At 38.8% G+C, this 13,894-nt stretch overlaps 1 protein-coding gene across 1 annotated transcript; it reads right to left on the bottom strand.

Moving 5' to 3' along the window:
- Positions 1-10,079: 10,079 nt before the first annotated feature.
- Positions 10,080-11,009, bottom strand: LOC112605661 (olfactory receptor 4S1). The gene has a single exon (XM_025355349.1). It carries the CDS (start codon positions 11,007-11,009, stop codon positions 10,080-10,082), a length of 930 nt encoding a protein of 309 aa, XP_025211134.1.
- Between the last annotated feature and the right edge of the window lie 2,885 nt (positions 11,010-13,894).

The raw sequence follows: 13,894 nt of genomic DNA, 5'->3' as shown, positions 1-13,894 counted from the left end.
TTTAAAGTTGCTTGCCAGTGCAATCAGCTGCAAAATAAAAAATCTCAAACACAGGTCTTCTCTTTTTACTTAACCAGTATATTTTCCACACTACTTAAAATTCAGAGGATTACATTATTGCTAACCTTTATTCTTCTGTTACCCTTTTCTCACCAGCAAGGAAGGAAACTTATTTATCAGGCTCCTATCACCTGCCCAACACTCATCTTTGTACACACTTTCCTCTTACAAGGGCATGACCTAAGAAATAAGATGTCCATTTATAGTTGAGGAAACGAAGCATCAGATAAGTTTATTTGCCTATGATGACTTGTAAGCTGAACAAATAAATAATTTAACCCTAGAGTGTAGTTTCCACCTTTTAGGTTGGCAGAGGCTTAACCAAGGGTGTAGATTAAGTTGAAGTTATGACAAAACAGCAATAATTGAGAAGTGAAGAGGTCTTGGGGGTAATGTGATGGGAGGGGGGTGTGGGGATCAGTGAAAAGACTGGCCTTGAATAGGAGGATAAGACAGAATAATTGTCGGTGTAAGTAAAGGCACAGGGAATTCATGGGATCAGGAGAGGGGCACCAGCACAATATCTTAATTTGACTTCATCTAAAGAAAAATCTAAATTGTCTGATGTTTAGGTTTAAAAAACACATAAAAATACAAAGGAGAGAAAAAAACAAGTGCCGTTTTCTTATAATCAATAAGCTACTATTTTAAAGTCTAACATATCTGTTTTATGGGGTTTCTTTCCATTTTTAATTACACAAAGTCATGTGCTGATATATTGTGCTTGTTAAATTAAGATATAAAAAGTAGAAGTAAAAGACTCCTCTGCTCTCCTACTTCTCATAACCAAAAAAATACTAGTCTCTGCCTTCACACACACAAATACTTACTAACACATGCACACACAGAGAAAATATTATTGACGTTTAGTGGTTTTTCTATCAATGTTATCATACTAGATGCATCATTTTCAACTTACTTTGCACTCACCATTGTTTTTCAGATTGATCTGTATTAACAAATAAAAATACCATTCATTTCTTGTAACTGCTGTACAGTAATCCACCATACGCCATGGTTGCCAACACAATCCCCTGGTTGATTACTTCCATGTTTTATTACAAACAATTCTGTGGTGAAAATCCTTGTACATGTTTCCATGTAATGAAATTCTCAGGTATTAAGAATATCTAAATTAGTTGTTCTCTAAATAGATAACTGTGAGTGAATCAAATGGTTAGTACTTACTTTAACAAATACCACCAAAGAGCTTTCCATGCTGACTGTGCCACCAGCAGTGTACGACAGAGCCGCCACTTCCCATCTCTGGCCACACTTGATATTGTCAAGTGCTTTAGTCTTTGCCAATATGTGAAATATGTGAAAATGGATTCTTATTGTTACTATAATTGGCATTTCCCTGATTGCCACCAAAGTATTTTAAATGTTTGTATAAACAATAAATTTTTTGTTTACACATTTTACCTATTTATATATTGGTTGTTTAGCTTTTTCTTCTTATACTGTAGCAGTGCTTTTTATATTCTGATTCTTTGGCTATTACACATGTTGCCAATACCTTCTCTCAGGCAGTGACTGGTCTTCTGACTCTGTTTATGGTGTCTTCTTATCATTCAAAAGCAATTTATTTATTACACTGTCACATTTATTGATCTGAATTTTCTCTCTCATTTCAGAAAGCTTTCTCTGACCTAGATCATAAATATATGCTCAAACAATATCTTCTATTAATTTTTAAAAAGAAATGTTTGAGTTTAGGAACTTTTTCATCTGAAATTTATTTTCATAGTCATGTAAAGTAGGAACTAATTTTATGTTAAAATCTTCAAGTGGCTTCACATTTTCTTACAGGATTGAGGCCAGATACACTGTGTCCTGAAAGCACGTACTGATTCTGTGACTGTAAATTTCCCTTTTCATTCCTCACATTTTTAGTTGATTCATCCGACTCCTTTTACTCATACTTCAACATTCAGTGAAATATAGCCTCTTGCATGTAATACTCCTTGATCCACTCAGTGTCGAAAACCCTTCACTGGTCTCCTGACTGTACCTGGCTCATACACTACTGTTGCATTGTAACAGTAGTTACAATGCGTTGTGAAGTCATCACATTGTGAAGTCATCCATTTACATGCCAAGATTCTACTCTTGATTCTGAAATACCCCTTAAATGATGACCACCCTACTGTGTCTTCTCATGCCTCTAACTTATGAATGAGCTTATTCCTCTAGAACGGGAATGTTCTTTTCTACTTTTGTTCCTAACTCTGACTCGACTCTACTCGACTCTCCTAGGTTTGTTTTTTTCCCCCTAAAGATGCACTCTTAGATGTGTAAAAATATTTGGCTGAAAGAGTATTTGTTGCAGTACTCTTTATAATAGCCAAAGCTAGAACCAATCTAAATACATTCATAGGGGTTCAGTTAAATACATTTAGTAAGGTTATATAATAAATACTAAACAGTCATCCATACTGAGTCACAGAAAAAATTTACATTATGCAGATATATATCAGGCATATATTGAAATATGAAAATCAGATTAAACAAATCAGTATGGAAATAAAATATTATCCCATATATTACATATCACATATATTTATATCACATACCTATCATATGATATAGCATATATAAAGAGAGGGAGGGGGAAATAGAGAAGAAAAGGGAGGAGGAGGAGAAAGAAGGGGAGGAAAAGAGAAGACAAGGTGATGAGGACTAGAAGAATATCTACCAAAATGTTGATAGTGATTATCTCTAGGTAATGGGCTAAAAAGTCGATTTATACAAGTGTGTTGGAAGACGTATGTTGACCATCTTTATTTTCTTATTTTCTAAATTTGCTAAAACAAATATGGATTATGAAGGAAAGACATTTTACATGGTCTCTAAAATGAATATACAATTATCTTTGTAAACAAGATTAGTAATAATTTTTAATTACTAGAAAACTATTCAGAATATGTACCCATGTGTTTAATCTAGCAAGTTGAAACTTTTCAAAAGTAAGCAATATTTATAAGTTAATGGGGATGTCGTTCATCATAATTTGGACAATAAAAATAGGGGTGCACTAGTATTAGTCTTTTTGCTATTTGATATTTTAACTGTACCGAAAATCAGGGTACTTTAAATTATAACTAAAATAAGTGTGCTTTTCTAAAAAGTCTTTTGAGATCAAATAGTAGCAAGCTGGCCAAAAGACAGGCTGTTTTTTAGCGATCCTCATGGTGATTTCATATTTCTTAGTTAATTAAATAATACCTTTATCATCTAACAGCAGAAATGAATGGGTGCAGAATTCAAGGTCTCAATGATAGCTAACTATTATTAATTAGCTTCCCAAAATGTGACAAAGTGAAAGAAGGCAATATTTCTTTTGCCAAAAATTGTGCAATTGTCATTTTTTATTAGACATAGAGTTATGGGGATGAAACAAGAAATATTTCCTGATAATCTCCCAAATGTTGTGGAAACTAATTTCTTGGAGATGAATTTTATGCTTTTTGCGACTTTTTTAACTTTTAGTTTAGATTCAGGGGTACATGTGCAGGTTTGTTAAATAGGTATTGTGGGGGTTTGGTGTACAGATTATTTCATCACCCAGGTAATAAGCATGACATAGTACCCAATAGGTGGCTTTTCAATCCTCACCCTCCTTCCACCCTCTACCCTCTAGTAGGCCTTGGTGTCTGTTGTTCTCTCCTTTGTGGCCATGTGTATTCAGTGTTTGGCTCCCATTTATAAGTGAGCAAGTGTGGTTTTGGTTTTCTGTTCCTGCGCTAGTTCACTTAGGGTGATGGTGTCTCGGAGATTAATTTTGAATATTTCTTCCTATAACAGAGAAATTTCTTTTCATATGAATTTCTAGGTTGTTTTTTCTTAGTGTAAAAAGTAAATATGTTGTAACATGAGGAATTACAGACTATTTGTCCAACAGAGGGTAAGTTTAATATAAATTATGGGAGTCTACAGTCTTAAAAAGTGAAGCTTTGGAAGGGATATGGTGGAGTTTGTAAAACCAGGGAAAAGATAGAATGAAAGTGGACCTACATTTTAGATTCCAGAATTTGAAATGAGAAGGCTTAGGTAAAATAAAAAGAAATGCCATGTTGTATTACTCAACAACAACAAAAATTACTCTAAAGGCAGCATGTATTTCAAGCCTAAAAGAGATAGAAAAACAAAAGAAAGCAATTTCTTTATAGCAGGTTAGGAAAGGGTTGAGGTAGACATGGTAATTTCAAATAAGCATGTTAGGAGTTCACCACGTGCCAGAAACGGCATTAAGAACTTTAGAGAGATTATCTAATCTAATTGTCACAATAACACTTTGAGACGTGTATTATCATTACCTTTTATTTCCCCAGCTTTATTGAGGTATATAGGTGATGCCTTGAAAAAGAAAGAAATTCTGTCATTTGTGGCAAGGTAAATGGACCTGGAAGACATTATGCTAAGTGAAATAAGTGAGACACAGATAGACAAATACTGCATGACCTCACTTATACATGGAATCTAAAATATCTTTACTTTTATTTTAAAGACAGGCATCAGAGGTTTCTAGAAATCTCATCACTTTACTCAAGGTCATGCCACTAGCAAGCATAGAAAATAAGATTCAATACTATGCAGCCATAAAAAGGAACGAGATCATGTCCTTTGCAGGAACGTGGATGGAGCTGGAAGCCATTATCCTCAGCAAACTAACTCAGGAACAGAAAACCAAACACTGCATGTTCTCACTTATAAGTGGGAACTGAACAATGAGAACATGTGGACACAGGGAGGGGAACAACACTCACTGGGGCCTGTCAGGGGAGGGTGGGGAGGGAGAGCATTAGAGAAAAGAGCTAATGCACACTGGGCTTAATACCTAGGTGATGGGTTGATAGGTACAGCAAACCACCATGGCACACGTTTACCTATGTAACAAACCTGCACATCCTGCACATGCACCCTGGAACTTTTTAAAAATTAACAAAAGAAAATAAGATTCAAACTCAGATTGCTCTGTCTCCAGAGCCAAACTCCTAACCTCTCTGCTATAGTGTATCAGCGAGATTGCTGATGTCACACAGAGTGACAAAAAGAAATAGAAGCCAGGCCTGGATACGGAAGAGCCTGCTATATATGGCTAAGTGTTAAGTAACATTTTGCCTCATGTTTCTACAACTCAATTAATTATCACACTGACTCAAATGATGTCAACATGGATTGCTACTTAAAGATCTGGATGATGGATCAAAAATAACTCATTTTAAACTTCGGTTTAGGCATTTCAAAACTAGATAATCTTGATTAATTGACTAACCACATCAGTGAACAGTTTCCTCATTTCTAATATAGGAATAATAATCATTCATACCATGTATATTTCATATAGTAGTTTTATAATCAAATTATGCAATTCAAGTGAAAATACTAAATAAACAATAAAAGTCAATGAAGGCTGGGTGTGGTGGCTCATGCCTGTAATCCCAGCACTTTGGAAGGCCGAGGTGGGCAGATCACTTGAGGCCAGGAGTTCAAGACCAGCCTGGCCAACATGGAAAAACTCCATCTCTACTAAAAATACAAAAATGAGCTGGACATGGTGACGGGTGCCTGTAATCTCAGCTACCCAGGAGGCTGTAGCACAAGAATCACTTGAACCCAGGAGGTGGAGGTTGCAGTGAGCTGAGATCGTGCCACTGCACTCCAGCCTGCGTGATTTTTTTTTTGAGACTCCGTACCAAAAAAAAAAAGTCAGTGAAGATGAACTAATGCTTAAGATGGAATACAATTATACATGATAGAAAAAAGTAAGGCTTGGTTTGTTTCACTTACAAAAATAAATTTATTTTTATTTCCTGCTTTACCACTCATTATCCACCTGCAGTTTTTTACCATGTAAAGAGCTTTCTCGTGGCATTTTTTACCTCTTCATTTCTCAGGGTATAGATGAGTGGATTCAACATAGGTGTCAGAATACCATAAAATACGTAAATAATGCCATGCTTTTGTCTATAGATAAAGTAGAAAATAGATGCATATAAGTAAATATACAAGGTACAAAGAACAAGGCAACAACAGTGAAGTGGGTACCATCAAGATTGGCAAAAATGTTATGAAGTTTTGGCTGTGCCATGTGTTGACAAGATTGTACCTCATCAGAATCTCCTATACATTGCTGTAGGGAGTGAATATTGGTACAACTGCTTTCAAAAGCAATTTGGCATATTTTTGGAAAAGTCGAACATTTGCATACCTTTCAACATAGCAATTCAGTCCCTGGGTATATGCCCCAGGAAAACTTTTCCACACAGACAAGAATGCTCCTAACAGCCCTCATACAGCTGAATATGGAAACAACCAAGGTATATTTAAAAAAGAGTAGTAAAATAATTATGGCATATTCACCCAATGAAATCTTCTGCAATAGTAAAAATGATGAAATACAATTACATGCAACAAGGATGAAATATTATGTTTTTGAAATATTTTTGAAATATTATGTTAAGTAAAGATAGCAAATCAGAAGACTACAAATGTATAACACCATTTTTATAAAATTAGAAATAAGAAAAATTAAGCAATATATGGGTTAGGTATATATACACATATGTTAAAGCTATTTTCATAAAGTAAGGAAGTCGTAAACCAAACGAGAATATTAGTTATCACTGTGAAGGCAAAGAAATAGAATAGAGAAGACACATATGACACAAGTTATTAGAAATGTTCTTAAATTGATAATAAGTTCATAGATGATCATTAAATAATTATGAATAATTATGTTTTATAACATATTAATATATAATTGTATTATTTATTACATATTACATATATTAAATAATACACATATTATTTGTATCAAATATTTTTAACTAATAATATTTTTAAATCTTTTATGAAAGAAATCAGCCATGGGGTGCCCTCTCACCTCTAGCCTACCTTCCTTTTCTGCCTTCACTGTGGACACTTTCACCTTCCAAGAAGGAGGAGTTCATAGTCCCTTCCCCAATACCATACCTACCACCACATCCTTTCTCTGCTCTCTCTCCAACCACAGCAGAATAAGTAAAATTTATAACAACAATGACATCTTGTTTGTGTTTATAACTAAAAAGTCCTCCAGGAAAACTCAGTACTGAAGGGTAAATGTACTGACAGAGTGGCTGAATGAACAGTCAATGAGCTTCATCTACTGCTAACTTTCAGAATACCTGTAGTAGGAACATTAACATGGAGTTGTCTCTTCGAGAGGAAGAGTAGTGAAAAACACAATTAAATCTTCTTCATTTGATGTTTTTCCCTCTTGTGATAATTGTGTCAAGTCCATAAATCTATGGGAACTATATGCAATATTTTCTTTTTATAAAATCACCTAAAAATAATTCTAAGGAAATATGTGAATAAAATGAGGAAAAAATAAGATTGACCCAGATTTCACGTAATCTATATTCCTGAACAAAATAGAATCATAGGATATCTGAGCTGAAGGTCCTTACAGATTCGAAACAATCTCCTTAATTGTATGCATCAGGAAATGGGAGCCCTGAGAACTTGGATGGAGGTGGGGATGGCCCTGCAACTGGAACCCTGTTTCCTGACTTTCCATCTAGTGTAATTTCCACGGTATCATACAGCAGCCTCTTCTCTTAATGCCAAGTATTCATACCTTAGGCAGCTCCTCCTGTAGTACTTACCCAGTCTTCTCACTTGTAGCTGAAACTCAGAGGACTTTTTTCCCCTGAAATACATGATCTACTTCCTCCAACCCAATTTCTCCCTTTTCCCTCCCCAGCATGAAGCAGGAAGAAACATCTGCCATATCAAGCATACCTACGATTCCACACCCTAAAATGGCTCCTGAGTTGGTCAATCTTCTGTAAACAGAAGTCTAGGCAAAGAGTGGGATTCCTGAGTAATTGCTTTCCGGTCACCTCTGATCTGACAAATCCATGATGTAAGTGCTTCAATTTCCTCAAAGAAAAGAGTAGAGGCAAGGCATGGTGACTCACCCCTGCAATACCAGCATTTTGGGAGGCTGAGGCAGGCAGATCACTTGAGGTCAGGAGTTCAGGACCAGCCTGGCCAACATGGTAAAACCCCGTCTCTACTAAAACTACAAAAATTAGCAGGATGTTGGTGGCATGTGCCTGTAGTCCCAGCTACTAGGGAGGCTGAGGCAGGAGAATTGAGCCTGGGAGGTGGAGGTTGCAGTGAGCTGAGATTGTGCCATATATACCTGTCTTCATCTACATGAATATATATACATACATGCATGCCTGCATACATATGTAAGACATACATACCACTATCACTCTACTTTAAAATACTGTGTGAAAGCAGTAGTGAAAGAGCATTAAACTAGCAATCAGAAGTCTTTGTGTGTGGCCTATGTACATAGTTTAGCCTGTCTGTACCTCTGCTTATCTTTAAACCTGAATAACCATTCATGTTCCCACATGTTCCAAGGAGTTTTATAAGGGGATTATTTATTCAACACAGATTAAGCTGGTGCGTGAAAAATTCTGAGAATATTATGCTTTCAAGGTGTCAACTGCTATTTTATTGCTATTATTTTTCCATAATCAAGATCAACATTTGCATTTGTGTTAGTTCAGCATCAGATGGTACTAATGAGTTCTCCTTACTACCACCACTCTCACCCAACCCTCATCACATTCCTGGCGATTATACCTCATTCATTAAGTTGTTGAAAGGATTAAAGAAGTTAATACAATTAAAACATTTAGAAGAGTGTCTGCAGATTGGAAGAATTCAGTAAGGGTCAGCTTTTATTACACATTAAAATACAAACTCCATGAGAACAAGGAGTTTTGCCTGCTTTCTTTTGTGCTGTATTTCTAGCCCCAGGAATATCACCCAGCAAATGCTGAGTGTTCAATAAACACTTTTGGAGTAAATGAAATAATCTGATAGTTTGGTTACAAGGGCTTTGAGGGAAAGGCAGGGATCAAGGGGTGAATAGGAAGAGAAAGGGGAATCGAAGATATTATTTAAAAACAGCTGGCAGCCACCATTGAACAACAGACTTTGATGTAGGTCTTTACAAAGTCTTATAGGTCCTCTCACAGCCTTCTGAAGCTGTCTTCGCGGCCTTCTGAAGACATATTGTCAATGTCTCTTTCTGTAAATATGGAAATTGAGGCCCAATGAGGTTAAATGACCCATGAATGTTTAAGAGATACCTAATCCAGCTCTTCTAATTGCATCCTGTACAAACTTGGCTCCCTCTAGCGGCAAAATGGAGCAAAGCAACAGGGGTTAAAGAGGGCTGCAGTCCGCTGTTGGGTTGGAGAGAGGAATCAGCACCCCTGAAAGAAGTGCTGACAGTTTGTTCTTCCTGGCTCTTCTCTTCATCATCCCAAGACATCATCACCATCATTCCTTGGTCCTTCAAAAGTTCCTGGTCATTCCTGCTTGGTGTCCATTTTGTCACACTTTATCAAGAGGTCCTGAGGTGGGAAAAGCCCTGAAAGCTGACTTAGGGACCTGTGTTCTAGTCCTCACCCTGCTCTGGAGTTAAAGTATAAGTTTGAGTAAATCCCTTGACCGCTCCACATTATTTATTTACTTATTTATCAGCCTGCTGAGAGTATGGAGGGATAAGAGTAAAGTGGCTCTTTACTCTTAAAAGAAAAATGAATTTCACTGAGCACTGTGTTAGCCAACACAAATGAATTATGTAGTGATTTTATTCATTTATCAATGAGATACCTGGACTTCCCAGACACTCCCTCATTCACAGGCCCTCACAAGTTTCTTGAATGAGCTCTTAAATATCACACTAAGAACCTTCTGGACTCTACTCTCCTTGAGGGAAAGACTATATCTTACTTTCATTTGTATTCTCACTCACTGTAAACATTCAACAAATATTTAATGAATAAAGGATTGAAAGAATATGTGGGGTTATTATAACAACAAGAGCTAGGAGGATAATTGCCATTGCAAACATCAGACTGGAAATACAAAGGCTGTGTTAGATGCTACAAGATGGAAAGTCTCCCAATTTCCTGGCTGGATTGAGATTCTCTGGAGTGTCACTTCTCCCCTAAGCTCTTCTTGATGCTAAACAGCTTCCTCATGGCATTTTTCGCCTCATTGTTCCTTAGCGTATACATCAAAGGGTTCAGCAAAGGTGGCATCACAATGTTAAAGAGGATGATAAGTTTGTCAGCAGCCAGGGTGGTGGAGGGACGAATGTACATGAACATGGGGGGCATGAGAACCAAAAGGACAGTGATTATGTGTGAGCCACACGTGGAGAGAGCCTTACGCCTTCCCTCAGATGACTGGTTTCTTAGCTTCAGTAAGATGATAACATAGGAAATGAGAAGGATAAAGAAGGAGACTAAAGAAATCATACCACTGTTGGCCACCACAATGAGACCCACCATGTAGGTGTCTGCACAGGCCAACTTGAGCAGGGGATGAACATCACAGAAGAAGTTGTCTATCTCATTGGGCCCACAAAAAGGCAGCTGAACCGTGAGGAGGGTCTGCAGGATGGAATGCAGGAAGCCAGCTAACCAGGAGGCCCCCGCTAGCAGGCCACACTTCCGGCGATCCATGATGGCTGTGTAGTGCAGGGGCCTACAGATGGCCACATAGCGGTCATAAGCCATGGCTGTAAGGAGGAAGATCTCAGTGCCACCAAAGAAGTGGGCAGAAAAGAGCTGGGTCATGCAGCCATTGAAGGAGATGATCTTATGCTCCACAAAAGTGTCAGCAATCATCTTGGGTATGGTAGCAGATGGATAACATACGTCAGCAAAAGACAAGTGGCTCAGGAAGAAATACATGGGAGACTTCAGAGTCTTGCTAGCATTGATGGTGATGATAACCAGAAGGTTCCCCAGGACAGTGAGCACATGAAAGAGGAAGAATACCGCAAAGCATGCATGCTGCATCTCTCTGCTCTCAAAAAGGCCAAATAAAACAAACTCAGTCACGTTGTTCTCGGCACCCATGCATTATCTGCCCCAATGACCGACAAAGTGGCTGGCTGGCTCTGCAAAGACATAGATTATGAGATATAAGAAAGTTTTATGAGATACAACCAAGATTATGGAGTAAGAAAGATACTAGCTTTCATCCCCATCACCAAAAAAAAAAATTATATATATATATATATATATATATATGGAGAGAGAGAGAGAGAGAGAGAGAGAGACAGAGAGAGAGAGAGAGAGAGAGAGAGAGAGAGAGAGACAGCTATCCACAAACCAAAATAGCTCTGAGAGGGTTCAAAGGCCCATTAAAGAATCTGCAGCAATACAGAGGAGCAAAAACATGGAGAATAACCACACAGAAAGGATAGCTAGTGATATCTACATACTCGAGATGCCAGGAGATGGTTAGGAACAAAGAGGAAAGGCTGAGGCAATTAGAATCAGTAGAAACCTTGCAAGCCAGAAGGGATTGGGGTCCTATCTTCAGCCTCATAAAACAAAATAATTGTCAGCCAAGGATTTTGTATCCAGCAAAGCTAAGCTTCATAAATGTAGAAAAGATAGTCTATTTCAGACAAACAAATGCTGAGAGAATTTGCCACTACTCAGCTAGAACTGTACAAAATGTTAAAATGAGGGGAGGGGCCAAGATGGCCAAATAGAAACAGCTGTGGTCTGCAGCTCCCATCAAGGCCATCACAGAAGGCAGGTGATCGCATTTCCAACTGAGGTATGCAGTTCATCTCACTGGGACTGGTTAGGCAATGGGTGCGACCCACTGAGAGTGAGCAGAAGCAGAGTGGGGCATCATTTCACCCACGAGGTGGACAGAGGCAGGGGACCTCCCTCCCCCAGTCAAGAGTAGTGGTGAGGGACTGTGTTACCTAACCAGGGTACTATGCTTTTCCCCAGATTTTTGCAATCCAGAGATCAGGAGATTCCCTTGTGAACCTACACCACCAGGGCCCTGGATTTCAAGCACAAAACTGGGCAGCTGTTTGGGTAGGCACTGAGCTACAGGAGTGAAAAACAGTGGCACATGGAACTCCAGTAAGAGAGGACAACCATCCACTCCCCTGGAAAGGGGGCTGAAGCCAGGAAGCCAAGAAGTCTCACTCAGCAGGTCCCCCTCCCATGGAGCCCAGCAAGCTAAGACCACCGGTCTGAAATTCTTACTGCCAGCACAGCAGTCTGGAGCTGGCCTGGGATGATCAAGTTTGGTTGGGGGAGGGGCAGCCACCATTACTGTGGCTTTGGTGGGCAGTTTCTCCCTGACAGTGCTAAAGAGACCGGGAGGTTTGGACTGGATCGAATTCACCACAATATAGCAAAGTGGCTGTGGCCAGACTGCTTCTTTAGATTCCTCATCACTGGACAGGGCATCTCTACAGGAAATACAGGAGCTGCAGTCAAGTGCTTACAGACAAAACTCTCATCTCCCTGGGACAGAGCACCTGGGTGAGGGATGGCTGTGGTTGCAGGTTCAGCCGACTTCATCTTTCCTGCCTGTTGGCTCGGAAGAGAATGGCTGATCCTGACAAAGGGGATTCTCCCAGCACAGTGCACCAGTTGTGCTAAGGGACGGACTGTCTCCTCAAGTGGGTCCCTGACCCCCATGCCTACTGACTTGGAGAGATCTCCCGACAGGGGTTGACAGACACCTCATGCAGAAGACCTCTGACTGGCATCAGGTCGCTGCCTCTCTGGGATGAAACCTCCAGAGGAGGTCGAGACCATCCTGGCTAACTCAGTGAAACCCTGTCTCTACTAAAAAATACAAAAAACTACCGGGTGAGGTGGCGGACGCCTGTAGTCCCAGCTACTCAGAAGGCTGAGGCAGGAGAATGGTGTAAACCCAGGAGGCGGAGCTTGCAGTGAGCTGAGATCTGGCCACTGCACTCCAGCCTGGGTGACAGAGCGAGACTCTGTCTCAGAAAAAAAAAAAAAAAAAAAAAAGAAGAAGAAGAAAACCGTATATGCATGGGCTTATTTCTTGACTTTCTATTCCGTTCCTTTGGTCTATGTGTCTGTTTTTATGTCCATACTGTTTTTATAACCATACTGATTTGATGATAATAGCTTTGTGACATAATTTTTATTTTTTATTTATTTTATTTTATTTTCTTTGAAACAGAGTCTTGCTCTGTCACCCAGGCTGGAGTGCAGTGATGTAATCATGGCTGACTGCAGCCTGCACCTCCCAGGTTCAAGAGATTCTTGAGTCTCAGCCTCCCAGGTAGTTAGGATTACAGGTGTGCACCACTACACCTGGCTAATTTTTGTATTTTTTTTAGTAGAGAAGAGGTTTTACCGTATTAGCCAGGCTGGTCTCAAACTCTTGGTCTCAAGTGATGCACCTGCCTCAGACTTCCAAAGTGCTGGGATTATAGGTGTGAGCCACCACACCCAGGCACTTTGTGACATAATTTTTAATCAGGAAGTGTGATGCCTCTAAGTTCTTTTCCCTCAAGATTGCTTTGGCTACTTGAAGTCTTCTGTGATTCCATTTGAATTTTATTTATTTATTTAAAAAAATCTAAACTTTAAAAAATGTCACTGGAATTTTTACATGATTACAATGGTACAGGTTACATCGAATCTGTATATCACTTTGGATGGTATGGACATTTTAGCAATATTGATTTTTTCTATCCTTGAACATGAAATACCTTTTCATTTGTCTATGACCTACCATGCTGAAGATACCCAATCTCTGATTTCAGAAGGAAAGCTGGGTTGAAACTAATTAGTACTCTAATTGTTTTTTAAATAAACCAAAAAATATATTGTTCACTATTGTGTATTAGGCACTGTGTAAGCACTTTACACACCTTATATCATATTATCATCGTAACATTATGAATTATATATTCTCTTCATTTTAGGGAAGCAATGAGACTTAC

The sequence above is a fragment of the Theropithecus gelada genome, chromosome 14 (genome assembly GCF_003255815.1).
Source record: "Theropithecus gelada isolate Dixy chromosome 14, Tgel_1.0, whole genome shotgun sequence".
Lineage (NCBI taxonomy): Eukaryota > Metazoa > Chordata > Mammalia > Primates > Cercopithecidae > Theropithecus > Theropithecus gelada.
The sequence above is the reverse complement of the archived record's forward strand: the minus strand, read 5'-3'. Positions and strand labels throughout refer to the sequence as shown.